Here is a 19,418-nt window from a genome sequence, read left to right as displayed (position 1 = left end):
AATTGTTTGCGTTTATTTGATTTCACCTGTATGTCGACACGTTTAAAAACAATAGTATTATTAATACAAATAGAATTTTAAAAACCAGCTGTATTTATTTTAATATATATTCTTATCATATCGGATTTTAAGTGTGTATATATATATATATATATAAAATCAAACTATCAATACATTACCTTATCAGTTATCACATGTTTTTTTTTTTCATATTTTAAATTAGCTTATCTTTTTATGTATAATATTATCTTTGAATTTAATTAATTACCAGGAGACGTAAAGCATTAGTTAATTAATCTTGTTTCGATAGATTAATAGCTTATGCTTAGCATAAATAAATAAAAAAAAACAGTAGTGAGATTCTTTTATTACTAATTGTACTATTAACTTATGAATTTGTTTTTTTTTAGTAATTGAAATTGAACGTTGCTCCAAAACTAAATATTGCGTACAGTTTATATTATTACGTGGTATCTTATCGAAAAAAATATATTACATATAGTTATGAGTTCTATTTTTGCTGGGACAAAAAAGTTAACCTTATCAATGTTAAGTATTCTTATATGTTCTTTGAGCAATTATCCACTTTTAAATGTTGACTATAATTTAATTTATTATTTGTTTTATTATTTTTATCTTTAACATTGAAAATTTATAATTAAAATGAAACTAAAATTTAAAAATAACGGACTATTTCTTTTATTGGAGGATCAGTTGAGCTGGTAGTGAAATTAAATATTGATTCTTATTCACATTTAATACTCAATTATATCAATCAATTTTACGAGAATACTCGGACATTTAAATTAAAACTTTAATTTAAAATTCGATACTATATTATTTAAAAGTCTTTTTCTTTCTATTGAAAAATATATATTGAAATGTATAAAAAAAAGTTACTCCATTCTATTTTAATATTATCGACTGACAAAAAATTATTTAAAATTTTTATAAATTATTTTTTGAAATTTTATTTCCCAATTTGACGATAATTAGCAATCGATAGTTATTTAATTGCCTTACCATTAAAAAGTACTAAAACAATTTTTTTAATAGTTGTTTTTATGTCATTGATAAATTTGTAAACTCATTATATACATTTTTGGTAAATATATAGATATATTTTTCATCACAAGTTAATTAAAAAAAAAAAAAAAAAAAAAAAAAAAAAAAAAAAAAAATATTAACATTCTAAGTACTTAAAGATAACGAAGCATATAAAATGTCTAAAATCATATCATACATTCCTACAAATAAAATATGTACTTACATATAAAATGATGAAAGAATTGTTTTACATTTTCGTAAATTCATTTTTATTTTTCATCATCTTTTATATCTTATTCTAATTCTCTATTCCATCTGTCTTTATTACTAATATTTTTTTTTTCTTAAGCTGTTCTTTCATTCTATAACAATCAGTATAAGTACGGATTCTCGGCATAACAGTATGCGAAATTGCTTCGTCGCGTGCTTGAATCACGGATGGCTTCTTCTCTCAATGTCGGATTATCTCAGTTTTACTATATTAAGACTTACCCCCTCCGGATAGAGAGTAAATACAGCGACTTTGTATAAGGATAAACATGATTATTTTAGTTTTACCCGTGTAGTTATAAAGGACTCATCTCCATCACATTGTTTTTAATGCCTCCGTCCTCACTGTATATTTACCACATTTTCATACTTACCATTACAACCCAATATACCATTTATACATCTATATTTCATCTTATTTTTTTCTTTATTTTATATACCTTCTTACCTTTCTTCTTTCCTACTCTCATCATAATGTATTTCTATACAACTTACTACTCTAAGTACTCTCGTGGCTTTCGTTTATATTATACGGGAATGGAACATAACACTCAAGGCGACCGAGACCCAGTGTAATGCCTCCTCGCGTGGTTGCAATTGCAAAAGAGTTACCTCAAAGTCGTTGTCGACGCGGTTGCAACTACTGTAATCGGGCAAATTTATCCGTACATATATACTGCCATACATATAAAACTTTTCTCCACATAAATTACACAACACACATATATATACATATATATATACATATAATAATATAATGGATAATTTGTCGACGTTCTAGTTTATCAAACATCTCAACTTATTTGCTTTACTCGCTTCATTATCCACTCAAGTTGATTGCGTGTTTAAAACCGCTAATAAAAAAAAAACTTATTATCCAAAATAAAATGAAATAAAATAAATGAATAACTAAATAAATTAAATAAATCACACCAATGTACATTTAAGTTGACAAGTTAATTAAACCATAATTTATACTCATTAATATTAATTAACAAACCATTAAAAAAGTTACAAATTATATATCATCTAGTCGGAATAATAATAATGATAATAAAAATAAAAATCAATAAAAAACAACATCAATAATTGCATAAATTAGCAGTCAATCAAGAGTATAGCCAGTGGGCATGGTATTTGTGCGGGCACATCAACGATATTATAGTCAATGATTTATTATAAATAAATGAAGCTGAATTATAATGAAATCAATTAACTGCAAATCGGCGCATGAAATTGTTTATGGAAAAGCCACAGTGGCAATTGTATAACACCCATATTTCATTTTATTTCAATATGTTATGTATACATCGATGTACATATTCATGCATTTATAGGAATATATGTGTATGGATATGCTTTTTCCTCTTATTTCATGCCATAGCATACGCATGCATACATATATACTGGGTTGCCGATGACATAACATAACGCGTTTAGTCTCACGTCGACGATGAGCGATTAAACGCGTCGACGTAGTATCTGTGTTGCATATATAATATATATATGTGAATAAATCTCATCCGCGGTTAGATGATGTGCAACTGCTCAAATGTAAAAGAGATTCCTGATTAGAGCACATGACATGTGGAATATGTATATATATATATATATATATATATAGAATATTAGTACTAGTTTTAACTACTGTACACATAGATCATACATACATGTGAGATAAAGTAGTAAATGCGTGCGCATTTGGCAGTGAGCGAACGCGCGCGCGTCATACAAAATCAACGTGGCAACGTCGCGGGTTCACTATACATATGTACATGTAAAGAGAAAAAGACAGAAGTTTTAGGTATTTATATATGTATGTATGTATGTATGTATGTATGTATGTATGTATGTATAAATGAATATGTGTAGATATAGATGGAGAAAATGAATGTAGGTATATAAAAAAAAATAAAAGAGAGGGCTAAACTTGACGGTGTATTAGTAGTGTAGTATTATATCAAGTATAGAGAGAGAAACTAAAGCGCTCTTGTTGGTTCCACGACCTACGATTTGCCCACGGGATTCTCCTCTTTGTCTTATCCTTCCATTCGTTTTATATATTTTTCAATGAGCAGTTGAGGTTTAAGTTGGTGGAACGGTCGCCGTCGTCGTCGCCGCCGCCGCCGGTTTATAAGCGATCTACTACACCTCCAGTGCTCTTTAAATCTACCGGTTTTTCTTTCCTTACTGCCTTTCTCGAGGTATTCAACCTGGTACTCATATTGTAGACAATATACATATGTATAGTGGTCTGTATGGTAGTAGTTAGTGTTGTTGTTGTGTAGTTGTGGAATAGGTACACAACCCCTGGTCTATTTTATTTACGCTTACATAGATGAATTCTTTAGCCAACAAATATAGAATTTGGAGTATAATATATAAGAGAGTTTACGGAAAAGGTTCTCCTTGCCATTGTCCTCGACCTCTTTTTCTCTACTCAATTTCGCCTCTTTTTATTTTCTTTTCTGCTGCTGCTGGTGTTGTTGCTGTTGCTTCTGCTGGTTAGTTGACTATGGCGAGAAACGAATGCAAGAAAGCAGTAGCCGACGCATGTACAGTTTGCACACGTGCGCAGGTGGAAGAGAGAATATATATATATATATCAGCTTGCACCGGCGTACTCGGGAGTTTTTACCCTCAGTCGTACAGCGGCACTGGAATGGCTTTTCTTTCTTTCCCTTGACAAGCAAACCAGAGTATAGTAACTAAGCAATATCAGGGAGCCGGACGACGACGAGAACGATGATGATGACGACCACGATCACGTCGACAACGACGAGAATGTGGGAGACAAGAGGTTTAGAGTAGTATTGTAACGTAGAGTAGAGTGAAATCGACTCCTTGCCTGGTTCTTTCTCTACTTGTTTCTCTCACACATACCAGCCGCCCTCTTTCCTCCTCCCCGGGCATATCCAGCTGGCCCGACGCCGTAAGGCCTTGTCGCTCGGCTGTTTGTTCGGTCAATGTCTTCTACTTGCATCTTTTTCGCACTCTTAACACCCTAAACTACAAGCATCTCCCTCGTATCGTCGACAATCCCTACCACCAATACCAATACCACCACCATCATCATCACCATCACCATCACTACCGCTACCTCTTATATTATATACCACTACACCGCGATTTCCCTCTCTTAGAGCATAAAAACCTCTCCCTCCTCTTGGCTATACGTCGAGTCGCGACTTGCCAATTTCTATCCCCTCGTTCCTCCGCCTTCCGTTTTCGCCGTGTATACTCGCGCTCCTCAGTGTTCCCCACTACCCCCGTCGCGTTGCACATCTCGTGTACGATATATCCACACCACGGTTCTCGTGCTCGGCTCGTGTGCTCTCACTCTGTGTGCCCTCCTGCTTTGCTTACACAAGTAACTCTCGCGCTTTCTCGTCACCATCGCCGCCGTCATCGTTGTCGTTGTCGTCGTCATCATCGTACCCGTGAGCGTCCAATAGTTTATTGTTGTGGTAGTTGTTGCTGCTGTTACCTACTCATTGGCCTAAAACACATTGTCGTCTTGTTGCCGTTGACATCCACGTTGTGTTCGTATACTTGTAATACCGCGTTGAACTAAACTCCTATACGCTGTTGCGCGGTTTTATTTTTTCATCATCTAACAACTACAATATCATATATCGTGTCACCTTTTTGTATCGTTATCGTGTAACGTCGCCGCTATATAAAATTATACATACCTATTTTACATTAATATATATTTTTTATAAATACATAAGTATATCTGTATATATATGTAACTACCTCGCGAGTTGCCACAACTGCTCTTTTTCGTCACGGCCATTCCCTCTCTCTTGTAGATTCGCGCCACACGGTTCTTCTCACACACATACACACATACACACTCGCACATATACCACACACATCATCATTATATCCTACATAATTCGTAGACTATTATTACATACATGATATTTTCAATTTCTCCATCAGTTTATTACTAATTCTATTTTTATATCAACCACACACGCAGCAATACCAACTGAAACCTTGTCATCCTTTCATCACCCAACATTTTCATACTTAAACTACTTGTACATTTACCTCTGTTGCCGCCACCGCCTCCTCCTTCGCTTCTTCCTCCTCATTCGCCTCCACCTACTTCTTGTTCTTCGTCTTTCTACCTCTTCCTCTACCTTATTCCACTTGTGTTTCTCTCCATCGTCTGCTCAATTCTCAGCTACTCGCGGTGAGTCCACATATACACACTACAGTAAGTCGTCGTCGCGGTTTTTGCTCGCGAGATAAAGCAAGAAAGAAACATTAAGAGAGAGACTCTTGTGTGTATGTTTATGTGTGATCCAGTTTGAACGTCAGAAGACTCGCGAGAAGAAGTAAAGTAAGAGACGCACACGGCGCGGTGGCTCATGCGCTCGCGGAATTGCCAGTAGCAACGTACGATATTCGAACCAAAGATCATTTCTTTTATTTTATTATACTTTTTTATTGTGTGTGCTCTGTTGTTTTATTTTATTTTTACTACTCCGTTTTATTTTATTTTCATTTTTTGTTTATTTTGTAAACGTGTATCCCGACGAGTAAAGTCGCCAACGAAAAACCGGATTTTATAAATACTTGAATCAAATCAAAAACTTATTTATCTTTACACGAAAACATATATATATATATACATTATTTTATGTACACATACGAAGCCGGGACTAATGTATATGTGATAATATAACGATAATTGTACAGTGCAACATTGTTTGTGTAATAACGACTTTACGATAATTGACTTTAATTACATTATTATTTTACTTATTGTTTTTTTTATTATCTTATTACTTTATTTATTGGTGTACTATTTATCTGGTGAGATGATATTTAATTGTCTACTAAAAACCTTGAGTTTGTATGTGTATATGAGGAAACGATAATTGATAGTTTTTTTTTATAGATATATTTTTTTTTATTTTATCTCTTATTTTTTTTATACATTTTTCAGAGTGCAATAAAGTTAGCTGGTAAAAATAATGTGAAGAAACTCCACTCACTGCTGTCGATAGTTGAGGAAAAACCAAAGGTGGATACCGGTCAGAATAATCGGCACAACGATCATCACATAAAAAATAATTTTAAACACAATCATTATACGAATAATTCCATACTGACACCTTCTACCCTCAACCAGGTATATATTAATTTATATTACACATTAAAGTAGTGTTGGTTAGTTAATAAAAATAATGAATGCACTAAAAAGACATTCATATCACTTTATTTCAATCAGTGAATGACTTAGGCATTATAAAGTCTTTATCTATTTTATGTACTTATGAATGGAATTGTCTTTCAGGGCCTCGATGCAGGTACGAGTGACGATAGCGGACGAGCGTCGGAACAATTGCATGGCCCTGGTATACCAAGGGACTGCCAGGACGCTGACAGTTCCAGGGACCATCTCAGCGATGTAAGTCACGTGTATATTCACAGCATTATTTTTTTATTTTAAATGATAATACTGTAAACAATACGTAATTTTAGAGATGATTTAACTTTTTTATCAGTCATGTCGAGTCACGTTATGATTATTATTATTCTAATCTATAATATTTTATACGTTCGACGTAGTTTGTCTTTCATTTACAATTTTTTAAAACGACGTGATTCACACAATTTAGTTTTAAGTTAAATTTTAATGAGTAAGGTCTAAAATAATTTAATAAAATAAACGCAGAAAATTTTTTATTAATTTTTAATGTCTAATTTTGATTAGTCGTAAAAAATTTAACTTAATAAACATATTGTTTACAGTGAGATAATAAAAAATAATAATGATGAATTGATTTAACTACCGTGCAATTAAATAATATACAGTAATGAATATTTCTTTTTTTATTTTTTTTTTGCTAATTTTCATCATAATTTAGCTGAATAATATTTACTAACGTAATACATTTGTTTATAGGCTAGCAGCCATTGCAGTTCGGGTAAAGGTTATATCGTAAGTATAATAAATTATTATCATTATTAATAATGATATCTTTGATAGTAAATCTTGATGAGAATCATAAAATTATGTACACTTAATGCTAATGACATGTTTTATCAATATCCTGTTGCAGTGTGATAGTGAAGGAGAAGACGATAAGGTGCGTTTAGTATCATTACTACTATTAATTTTATTTATCTCCATTAAACTAATGCCACTCAAATCATTAAAATTTTATTTTTATTTAGTGTATTCTATATATAATCTGTATTTATCTGTAAATATCTAGGGCTCGGATGCAGAATCGATACTCTTTGAATCTTCAACCCCACCTCTCCCACGTAAATGTAAGTAAATTTAACTTCTACTAGACTAGACACAAAATCATTTAATCGTAAAATTCGTTAAATTAATTAAAATGTGATGAATAATAAAATTATATTTTCCTGTCGTTGCTAGACGAGTTGCCATCTTCATCGCCGCACGTATTGCCGCCGACAAACGGCGCTGGGGGTTCACCTCCAGACACCGGTGGACAAATTTCGAATCCCGCGACGGATGCCCCGGCACCCATACCACCCCCTGTGCCTGCCTCAGCACCAGTACCAACGGCGCCGAGTCCGCCCAGTCCAACGTTGCCCCCACACATATCCCAACCACCCGTAAGTAATGTATTTTATTCTACATCTCGCGTAATCTACTATTCATTAAATTAATTAATTAATAACCAACAAGATTAAAAATATATTTTCACCAGTCTGGACAATTAAATAAATAAACATAATAATTAATTAAAACTTTTTAATATCCACAGATGACTAGTCCTTTGGCAGCGAACCCTCGTGCAATAGCTCCGCAACAGCGGCCAGCATCCCCAGCTCTTCCGCCGCCTTCATTGCCACAACAGCCTCATACCACGATACCACCAGCGTTACATCCACCAAATGTACCACTTGTCTCGTCGAGTCATACAACAACTAGTCCAGCAGTTGCTAGTCTCGGCGTGACACCAGCAGCACCATCAAACGGCGCTGCAACAACTACCAGTTATCCACCACCGCTGCCAATGGCTGCATATCCACAGACACAGCCGTCTTATCCACCTCTTTACACTCCTTATGCCGCACTTAATCATAGTCCTTATTTACCACCTGCAGTATCGTCACCTTCGCATTCAGCGTCATCGCGAACCGACGTGGTAATTATTTTCTATCTCTATCATTCAATCATAGTCGTTATCATCCTCATTCATGGTAAATTATCTGTATCAACTGACTAGTCTAATAAAAAAATATTACAGAGAGCTAGTCGAGCATCACCGTGCACCAATATTACCAAACAGACCATAGGAAACACCACGACTAATCACAACAGCACAACTCCTCTCAGCGCTGCTACCACGACTTGTGTATCTACAATAACAAATACAGTTACCACCGCCAATACGATTGCTCACAGGGACATTGTGGCATGCAGCCTTGCCGGAAGGAATAATAATAATAATTCACCCCGAGGTCACAGTCCTAATCGTGAACGTGATAGTTACAGGTAATTGTCCTAAAAACAACAAAATTATTTGTCTCAATTTTTTTTTCTTCAGTAAAATTAAAAAGTAAATTTATACAATTTAATGTAAAAAAAGTATTGATACTTAGTCGCTTGGCTGATATTTATTTTTGATAATAAAAAAAAAAACAAGTATTGACTGTTACAAATAAAAATATTAACCGTTGCAGCAGTAACGTGAGTACGTTAAGCCGTAGCAGTATAACGCCTGTAAGTGTGCCAAACACCTCCTCCCCAGCCAATTCTAGTCTACCCGCTTACTCAAAGGCTCAAGGATGGATCAGGTAAGATTAATACTCGACACTGCAATAAATCCTACCACTTAAAATATGGTAGTTATTTATACTGTTATTACTTACTGCTATCTTTGATATTTGTATTGATGTATAATCTCAGTATCACTTTATTTCAAAATGTCTATATAATCCGTAGTAGCAGCACGACATCCCAATTATCGCCAGCAACAGCTACATCTGTACCGAGGCCAACACCACCACCGCCCCAGGCAACATTAGGAATGCACAGCTTTCCACCGCCGATGTTTGCCGCGCCGCTTCCGCCACCAGTGTCCAGCGCGAGTCCTCATCCTTCGTTGCCCACGTTACCCCCGCCGACCACTAATCCAAATCCGTTCTCTGCCGAGTCGCTCTTCCAATCAAGTAAGTTCGCTCAAGAGTTGTTTACTGCAACTAAACTATACATCTATATCACTATCTTACTATCATACTGACTTACGCTTACTTACAGACTATTACTTTCTCAATTTCACAAACTGATTTCCAATATTGCTAATTGTTGAACCGTATGGCTAATTCAAAATTTATTTTAGGGGTGAGCCATGTTACAGGTCAGACTGATTTATTAAGAAGAGAGTTAGACAATAGATTTTTAGCTTCGCAAGATCGAAATGTTCCTGTGGCTGTTGGTAATCTTGGACCACCTCCTTATCTTAGGACTGAAATGCATCATCATCAACATCAACATACACATGTTCATCAACATACAACACCATTATTACCACCACCTGCAACGGCTTCTCTATTCCCACCACCAATTGTAAGTTATATATTTTTTATACATTCTCTATATATTTCTTTAAGATGTAATAAAAATAAAAAAATTTTTTTTTTCTCACAACAGTTTAAGGACATTCCAAAATTAGGTAGCGTTGATTCGCCATTTTTTCGTGGAAACTTGAACTTATCAAATTACTCGAGCTTTAATGCCGGTCTGTTACACCCTGGTATGGCACCACCTACGACACCATTCGTTCCACCAAATCACATGAGTTCATTCGCGCCAAAAGTACGTACTATTGATTATTGTATTCGTGTAATATGAATTTTAATTAAATTAATGTACAAGTTTGTATCAACAAGTAAACAATGATTTATTGTGTATATTAATTAACAAATATTATTGTAGAAGACTGGAAAATGGAACGCAATGCACGTTCGGATAGCATGGGAAATATATCATCATCAACAGAAACAACAAGCCGAGGCCAAAGCTGGAAATGTCAATACTAAAACAGAATTACTTAGGCCTCCTGGTCATTTGTATCCAGGAGGTCCAGGTAATGGTCTTGGATTAGGAACACCGCCTATGGCTCCACCGTTTCCCTCAAACATGCCACCTAATCATCCTGGTGCGCAACCACCTCCTCATCCTGTCGGGTTCCTAACTACTCAGTCTTCACATTTAGGTATGCTCAAAGGTATTTCTCTCGTTCATTTGTTTTAGTATTCTTTTTAAAAACCATTAAATTTATTTAAATAAATAAATATACATGGGTTTAAATATTTTAATGCTATAGCTAATGAGTTATTTATTTTTAGGAACGGGTATGTCACCTTTTGGAAGATACCCAGCATCATTTGGCGCGCCTAATCCAAACTTTCCGACATTATCAGGATATCCTCCAACCCGAGAAATGTCTCAGTTAAGTGGACTTACCTCAGCAGTACATGATCCTTGGAGAGGGTACGTAAATTAAAAATTTTTAAATTGATTTCACTGCTATTATTATTGTTTGAAATTTAAATTAATCGATGGTGTAATATTTTTTAGGTTGCAACGAACAGCGAGTGGTTTTCCCCCAACATCAGTTGGTTGGAGTCTGAAGCCTGAGCCACCTGCGATAGACAGACGAGCGGAGCTGGAGGAGCAACAGCAGCGAGAACGTGAGCGCGAAAGGGAACGTGAGCGTGAACGTGAACGTGAAAGGGAACGCGAACGACAGAGACGGGAGAGAGAGCGGGAAGAACAGCGTGAGAGAGAAAGACGTGAACGTGAAAAAGAGGAAAAAAGAAAACAGCAAGAGGCGGCGGAACGTGAACGTGAAAGGAGAGAGAAAGAACGACGTGAAATGGAGAGGCGAGAAATGGAGCGCGAGAGGATAATGCATCAAAATCGTCAGCATGCAGTGATGGCTAGTCGGGATCGTTCACCATTGAGAAATGGAACCTCCGTACCGATCGATCCGAGTGAGGTACGCGTTAAAGAAGAGCCGAGGAGTAAAGATGATGATGTTGTGATGCTTTCTCGAGGACCACCACCGGGTCCTGGACCCGGACAGGGACCAAGTCCAATACCTGATCCAAGGTATCATCATTCCCATCCTCACGCGTATCTTGCGCGGCATCCACACAGTTTACAACCTAATCCTCACGCAATGTCGAGGAGTATGATGCCAACGTTAGGTGGTCATCATATGCAACACTTTCCTCCGCCGTCAGGGCCAGGAGGTCAACCTGGTGCACCATGGGGCTCTGATCCGTTCCGTGATCCCTATCGGTATGACCCTCTGCAACAGCTGAGATATAATCCGCTAATGGCAGCGGCATTCCGAGCCGAGGAAGAAGAGCGTGCGAAAATGTACGCGAATTACAGTCAAGCATCTGTTGTTAATGCTCTGCGAGCTAAAGATCCCAGTCCTGGACCACTTAGTAATCTCCATATGCACCACAGAGCTGGACCTGGGCCAGGTGTACCCGGCAGACCAATGGAACCTTCACTCATGCATGGTGGTGATATCCATAAAAAAGAAGATAACTCTCAGTCACGATGATATATCGCGTGCGTATCATCGTCGTCGCTAATTAATAAAAAATAATAATAATATTAATAAAGCAATGCATTTGACGTACGGTGACGTCTTGGTGATTGTTCATTAACGTCAAAAAAATATTTAGAAGATACTTATTCGATATTTTTCGGGCGAAATGTATCCTCTGATATTAGAATCTAATACAAAGTGTACATATAAATATAATAAACGTATATAATATTTATAGATTATTAATGATAATAATAATACTATTATTATTTATGATTATAAATGAGAGGAAGACAAAACAAATAATAATAAAAAAAAAAATAGTGCGCGAGGGCACGTGAGTTCTGCAAGCCCATAACGATGCCTTGAAGGGGAATAGATTAATAGAAGTGATAAAAGTGATTGACTTATTCATTAGTACACGTCAGCGAGGTATTCTGCGATGCGCGACAGAATAAAAATAAATAATAAAAAGAGGAATAATAAGTTAGAGAGAAATAAAAATATAAATAAAAGCAAGTTATGAATGTAACAACTGTGTTTTTATGCAATTTCGTGGATATGTGAGACTGTTTATTGCACTATGAAAACTTTATCATTAACAATTATAACTATGTATGCCGAGTTGATATTGTGTGTAATATTAAAACTATACTGTTTAGTTACTTCGACACAAAACGACGCTACGTAATATTAATTTTTATTGCTAGAAAAAAAAAAATTAAAATAAAAAATTTAACGAATGTTTTTTTTTTTTCTAGCATTACTCGAAAAATATTAAAAAAAATTAAATTTATTTAATTATTTATTTATTAATATTATTATAATTAATATTATTATTATTATTAGTTCGAAGTATAAGCGAATTCGAATCTCTGTTATTGACATCAATGTCATAGAATTCATCCACTTAGTTTATTTATGTAATATACTGAAAAATAATATGTATGAAATTTACGTTTATTTTATTTTATTTATTTTTTTTTTTTTTAAATATATATATATATTATATATACATATAGATCTTGATTAATTTGTGTTAATCGGAAAAAATAGTGAAGAAGAAATAAAAATTGTATAAATAAAATTAAGGAGAGGGACAAAATAACCCTAGACTAATTGGTATTTAACATTCGACAGTTTTCTGACAGCTAATACGGGGCATTTGGTACTTTCCTGTGATATAGAAAAAAAAAAAAAACTGTAAATGAACATTATATTAATGACATTTAAAATAATTTTAAAAGTGTGCTACTTTTTTTGTTGATCGCTTTTTAAATGTGTCCCCGTAGAAAATAAAAGTTTAATAAAATTAATGTTTTATAATAATATTAATAAGTAAATATGAAAGTAATGTTTTAATTAAACCGCCGTTAGATAAATCTGTGTCATAATTTCATTTTAAAATTTACAACAAATACATCGCAAGTGTTTTAATTAAGTAATTAATTTATTATTAATAATATTAATTACGTAAATTTTTAAAAAATAATACTTTTTTAATTATACAACTTTTTATTCATTTTTATGTATTTTTAAATTAATGACAATAATTTGTTTTAATGATTTATCTAAATCATTCCCATGTTTTGTTATTTATTATTTTTATTTATAAAATAAATCGAGAAATTTATTCTCGTAATTATTATTATTCTTATTATTTTTTTTTTATGTGTGCCACGAAGCGGAGTATTTTTTAATTCAAATTTTAGAAAATTAAAACTGTTTTATAATTATTTATACAAAATTAATAGAAAATAATACACAAAAAGGAGGTCCCTCTTCACGATAATTTATAAATTCACACTGTGAAGTGACTGTGAAATTGTATATTAATTAATATAATATAAATTTAGTGGAAAAAAAAGAAAGAAAATAAACAAAAAATCGTAAACAACTGAACATTGTAGATATTTTTCACTATGAAAAGAAAATAAATAAAACTGCAAGAATTAAAATAATAAACAAGATTTAAAAATTTAAAACAATAGATGTGGACGATAAATAAAAATATACAAGTGATGCAATTTTTTTTTGTTTTTGTAGATATCACAAGTATAAAAAAAGAAAGTTTTGTGTGAATAGATTCTTTTCTAAAAATTGATTCTTTGTAAAAGGGTCTAATAATCATAGTTTCTATCAAACTATAAACTTGTCTTTTATTTTTTATCAATCACTCCTCTATACACGTAATTGTCTCAAGTAGCATATTTGGCTTTGTGATATCCCAAGTAGCACGGAGACAGTTTTAAAATGTGATAAAAATGTTTATTTAAAAGATTACAGTCGTAAGTAATTTTCAATTCAAATTTCAAGTCTACAGTTTTTCAAGACAAATTTTTTTTTGTCTCAAAGCGAAATTTGTATTCTTTTTTCCGCCCGTAAAAGGTCATTTTAATTAAAATATCCATTAGTTGACTTATTTGACAATTATTTGTAATCTACTTTTTGCTGTCACTTGTGTCAAGTCCTTTAAGCAGATATTTTTTCGGTGACATAATTTTCTGATTATTTTGTCAACATATTGTTGCCTTATTGTCAGGTCAAAATATAGCCTCAAAACTTCTGTCTTACAGATGTTGCGAAGCCAAGTGTGATACTTAGGGACTCCTGGGGCTAACATCTGTATGTCTGATTTATTTAAGAAAACTTGGCTTTGAGACAAAATAAAATTTGTCATCCTTTTAATAGACATCTTAAAGTTACTCATTCGCTACATTGCATTACATGTAAGTGTGAATGTAGCCGGCAATTGGGAATTCAAAAAATATTTTTGAATAACTAAAAAAATTTTACTATAATAAAATTTTAAAAATCCGTACGCACCTTTTTTTAAATATTATTTCAATTAATTAATTTATTTATTTAAAATTTATAAATTGTCTTATATCTGCACCAATTACATTCATTAAATTATGTTTAATTGCTCGACCGCTACATACTTAATTTTTTTTTTTATTTCACAAATAAATTATATATTTCAATCAACTCAATATAAATACCATTACTTTTATAGACGCGCTCGCATTATATAAATATGTTCATAAAGTAATAACGTTAACGTTGACAATATTTATTTATGAGTAAATATATTAAAAAGTATATTAATGCATAAAAATACATCGTGCTCATAGCTTTTAAATTACTCAACTTAATGGTTCAAAAGTGCGGTGGCTATCAAAGCATTTAAAAAAAAAAGTTTATAGATTTTAAAAATATTTTACGTTGATAAAAACATGAGATTTTTTTATAAACGAATGTAATAAACATTACAAGGTAAAAGCCTCCATTAGTGACCACTTAAGCCATCAATTATAAACTGGTTCGCATTCAATTACTGTTACAAATAATAACTTTAACGTTATTTAAATTGACGTAAGTAAATTATTGGCTTTTAATTAAATACGCTCGCTATATTTAATGAGATAATTACCTGCAATATAAATTTTTCATTCAACTTACAAATTAAAGACTTATCGGGGAAAAATTTTTTACTATTTTTTAAAAATCGTAATTGACTAAATAACAGCAGTAATTTTTTTTTGTTCACTTGTCTGCTGACATGAACTTTGATTTGATTTATAAATAGGAATATTTAATAGGGTTTTAATTTCAAAAGGTAATTTAATGAGTAATTAAACGGGCAATAAATTCTACTGGACTTTAGTTTGAAAGTTTTTGTATGACTTCCAAACTACTCGACCAATCGATTTCAAAATTTAATCAGTTCTAAGTCTTGCGAGCCCTTTCGATTGCCGCCAATTTCGATTCGTTTCAAAGATATCGTCTGACAAAAAAAGTTTACACATATACAGACGTCTGTCTGAAAATGGTAGGAAAAGCTTTCTAGGATCTCAAAACATCATTTGATGAAAACTCGATTTTTGAAAATCTGACCAACATCAATAACTTCCTTTTTTTTTTTAAGTTTAAATTTTCGCAGCGGGAATTTATAAAAGTTATAAAATTAAATTGATTATTTTTTTCCAAATCAGCTTGAAATTTATTAAACATTTACAATAAAACGCAAATAAATTTGAGAATATAAATGAATCTTAATATTTAAATCTCATACAGTCTACAGTAAAATTCATTAATACACTTATTAATATTTTTTTGTGATAAGCAACCGTGATAAAATAGATAGACGTTTGTTATTAAATTTATTTTCTAGTCGATGTTAAAAGTAAATGCAACAAAGCATTTACTTTTTATCACGTATAATTACCATTTTTTTTATGAATACATTTTTAGATAAAAAAAAATAACACATTCAATTACGCTCATCTGAATAATGAACAAATTATTCGATATACAAGAATATATCGTGTTTTACTGACGTCAACAAAAAGAAATTGGTTGATTGATAGAATGATAATTTTACCACACACATACAGTAGTATTATATGTTCATCATTAATATGTTATCGTGAACTGCTAGAGCTAGATCGTGTGTATCTTCGATGACGATGTCGCGGATTATTCATAGGACTCCGTGAACGTGATCTCTGTCTACGTCTTGGCGGACGTGGACTGCGCCTGCGATTCATCATCGGCGAACGTCTGCGATAACGTGGTGGTGAGTTGCGTCCACCACCACCGCCCCCGCCTCCCCATCTCATAGGGCCGCGTCTATTCATAGGTGGTGACATTCTGCGCATGGGCATTATCCTCGGTTTCGGCAGCAATACAGGAGCAGCTGTTATCTCTTGACCATCAATTTGTCCTCCATCCATATGTTTCATTGCATTTTCAGCTTCATCGGCAGTCTCAAACTCGACATATGCAAATCCGCGTCCATGATTTGGATGCAATTTATCAATTGCAAAGTCAACAAGTTTTATTTGTCCATATGTTGAAAATATTTCTACAATATGTTCTTTCGTGACATTACGTGTCAAGTGTCCGATGTGAATTTTTGTCGGCCGTGGTATTGGTGAACGTTCACGACGTTTTCTTCGTGGGGATGTTGATCTTCTTGCTGATGGAGATCTATAATTAAATAATTAGAAAAATTAATTTACAATAAAACAAATAAAATAAATAATAAATTACCTGGACCGTCCTTTAGGTTTAGGTTTTTCAGGAACAGAATTTGTTGTCTTTTTTTTATCCTTATCCTTATCACGATCACGTTCTCGCTCTCTTTCACGTTCACGTTCCCTCTCACGTTCTTTATCTTTATTGTCATGTCTACGACTACCATCAGCACTTTTACTGCGACTGCGTTTCCGTGTCCGTTCTCTTGAGCTTCCTGAAGAACTACCGGAGCTACTTGATGAGCTACTCGATGATGAGCTTGATCGTGAAGTGCTGCCACTGCTAGAGCTAGATGAGCCTGAGCTGCTGTCTGACGAACTACAGTAAATTATAAACAATAACAGTAATTATCATCATTATTACTGAATCTCCACATCAGTATTGCATATGATCATGTACTAACCTGCTGCCACTGCTCGAGGATGATACCGCGCGTTTTTTACGATCCTTGTCACGAGTTTTCTCACGTTTATCTTTTTCCGGGACTTCCGAATCACTTTTACCTCCACTATCCTTACGGCTACGTGCCCTATAATAAATATAATAATAATATCAGTAACGTTTACATTTGATGGAAAAAAAAATAATTTTCAAAACTCGATTAAAAAATTTGATATTTTTTAGGGTAATACCGGGAATCAAAATAAATATTATTTTAAATACTTACATTATTTATTATTAAATTATTGATGTTCACGTGTATATTTTTTGTAAATTTATTTTTAGAGTTATGTATGCATATATGTATATATATATATATATATAAATATATACTAAAAAATGGCGGTCCCGGCCAACACAGCCTAAACACTGAGTATCTTACAGGCTCCTTTATTAATATTCAATAACTGATTAGTTTGTGAAATAATTGATTCAATAATAATCAACTACATTTATTTAAAAATTGTTTAATTATGTAGTAAATTAAAACGGTAACGCAATTACTTTTGTAATGCGTGAAAATAAATTACCAGTTCATAGATCGTACAAAAATTAACTCACGGCGTTGGCGTTGTGTTTACTTTTGGAATCACCCGCATGGCGCGCAAACAAAAATTTTTAAACTTCCGTGGCGGGAAAATTTAAAATATTTGAAGTAGACGAAACTCGTTTAAAAGCAAATGAATTAAAAGAATATAATAAAAATGATTTTGTACTGATTGAAATATTTATTATGACGGCAGCGTCGATGATCCGTGAGGTACTGATTACGTGTATGAACATTTACATAATTAATTAGATGACAATGGATATTAATATATATACAATTACACTGAATATAAACAATAAATATTTCAGATAGTTTTTTTTTAACAATATCATATTAAATTGTTATTAATATTTTTTTATTTCAGATTTTGCTGCTGAACATTCACATTCATATTTCCACCATTTATTTTTAAAACTAATATTTTTAATTGTTCATTGTTTGATCTCAATTCTCACTATTATTAATTATTTATTTAGATATATTTATTAATTATTTGATAAATTGATTTATTGTTTACTATTAAATCATGGTTTCAATTTTTAAGAGGCTTTACTTTGGCACAAATTGTCCGAAGGATTTGTTGGAGCAATATGTTTATATATATTTATCGGTTTCAACTAAACGATGGACGAATTCACATTTGTATTTTTATATATATTTATATATTAGACTGCCAAATTAAATCATTATTTTTTTCCGGTTCCATACGACAGTTATGTTGTATGTAACAAAAAAAAATGGGTACCAAGTTGGGCCTCCAACTGAATTACAAAACGCGCGCTCGATTAAAAAAGATTTCTCATTTAAATATCATGCGAAATTTTTTTTTTTAACTTTGAAATTTTATAACTCGTTAATGAATTAATTAATTAAAGCAACTATCACTTATAGTAGGGAATTAAATGCTCTAAAAAAAAGGTCTCTTATAATTTTTTTATAAATCTAACCGTTAAGAATTTATCAAAGCTTACATTCAAATTTGATAAATTTTTAGTTTTTTTTTTACTTTTTCAGAAAAACTTTTAGTCTTATCGGAAAATGTCGCAAGTTTTTTCTTTTAGATCATTTTTTTGCCATCAAAATATGCTATTTGTTAATTTTTTATCTCACAGTTCAAAAGTTACAGGTTTTTAAATTTAATTAATTGGGAAAAAACTGAAATTTTCGTGAAAAAGTAACTTTTGAACCGTTAGTATAAAAAAATTAAGAGACCTTTTCTGTAGAACGTTTGATTTTCTACAAAATTATGTTATAGTCGTTTCGATTTATTGATCCGTTAACGAGTTATAAAATTTAAATGAGAAATCTTATTTAAGCGAGCGAGCGTTTTGTAATTGAGTTGAAACATTTACTTGGTACCCAATTTTTCTTATGTTACATTCAATGTAATTTTGGTATGGGACCGAAAAAAAAAATACTAATTTTATTTAAGACAGTCTAATATATATTCATACATATATGTATATATATTAATGGATATTATTAATTCTTATCAT

General features: G+C 32.5%; 2 protein-coding genes across 9 annotated transcripts in view; one reads left to right on the top strand and one right to left on the bottom strand.

Annotated features, from left to right (window-relative positions):
- Positions 1–14,609, top strand: part of LOC103577517 (autism susceptibility gene 2 protein) — a 48,684-nt gene extending 34,075 nt beyond the window's left edge. For 6 of the 8 annotated variants that reach the window (XM_014444232.2, XM_014444231.2, XM_053737148.1 and 3 more), the window contains 15 exons: positions 6,281–6,466; positions 6,632–6,745; positions 7,244–7,279; positions 7,401–7,427; positions 7,557–7,614; positions 7,727–7,929; positions 8,082–8,465; positions 8,568–8,815; positions 9,004–9,117; positions 9,266–9,492; positions 9,663–9,889; positions 9,974–10,138; positions 10,259–10,550; positions 10,672–10,816; positions 10,904–14,608. In XM_014444232.2, the coding sequence (XP_014299718.1) occupies positions 6,281–6,466; positions 6,632–6,745; positions 7,244–7,279; positions 7,401–7,427; positions 7,557–7,614; positions 7,727–7,929; positions 8,082–8,465; positions 8,568–8,815; positions 9,004–9,117; positions 9,266–9,492; positions 9,663–9,889; positions 9,974–10,138; positions 10,259–10,550; positions 10,672–10,816; positions 10,904–11,903 (3,426 nt within the window). In that variant the 3' untranslated portion in view covers positions 11,904–14,608. Of the gene's footprint in view, positions 1–6,280; positions 6,467–6,631; positions 6,746–7,243; positions 7,280–7,400; positions 7,428–7,556; positions 7,615–7,726; positions 7,930–8,081; positions 8,466–8,567; positions 8,816–9,003; positions 9,118–9,265; positions 9,493–9,662; positions 9,890–9,973; positions 10,139–10,258; positions 10,551–10,671; positions 10,817–10,903 lie in introns of all 8 variants that reach the window. The other 2 variants (XM_053737151.1, XM_053737152.1) reach the window with 2 other exon arrangements.
- A 1,258-nt stretch (positions 14,610–15,867) lies between these two features.
- Positions 15,868–17,956, bottom strand: LOC103577516 (RNA-binding protein with serine-rich domain 1-A). The gene is made up of 4 exons (XM_008558174.2): positions 17,599–17,956; positions 17,335–17,460; positions 16,947–17,249; positions 15,868–16,883 (listed from the first exon to the last, which is right to left on the bottom strand). Coding segments are annotated over exons 1-4 (999 nt in total). The 5' UTR covers positions 17,601–17,956; the 3' UTR covers positions 15,868–16,315.
- Between the last annotated feature and the right edge of the window lie 1,462 nt (positions 17,957–19,418).

The sequence above is a fragment of the Microplitis demolitor genome, chromosome 3, assembly GCF_026212275.2.
Source record: "Microplitis demolitor isolate Queensland-Clemson2020A chromosome 3, iyMicDemo2.1a, whole genome shotgun sequence".
NCBI classification, from domain to species: Eukaryota; Metazoa; Arthropoda; class Insecta; order Hymenoptera; family Braconidae; genus Microplitis; species Microplitis demolitor.
Note: the sequence above shows the minus strand (reverse complement) of the source record. Positions and strands in the feature narration are given on the sequence as shown.

Bases quoted from the DNA above. Each gene is read 5' to 3' on its own strand.
- LOC103577516 (XM_008558174.2), bottom strand. The intron at 17,250-17,334 runs GTTAGTACATGA...AATTTACTGTAG, and splicing joins TCCTCGAGCAGTGGCAGCAG to TTCGTCAGACAGCAGCTCAG. The intron at 16,884-16,946 runs GTAATTTATTAT...ATTTAATTATAG, and splicing joins AAACCTAAAGGACGGTCCAG to ATCTCCATCAGCAAGAAGAT.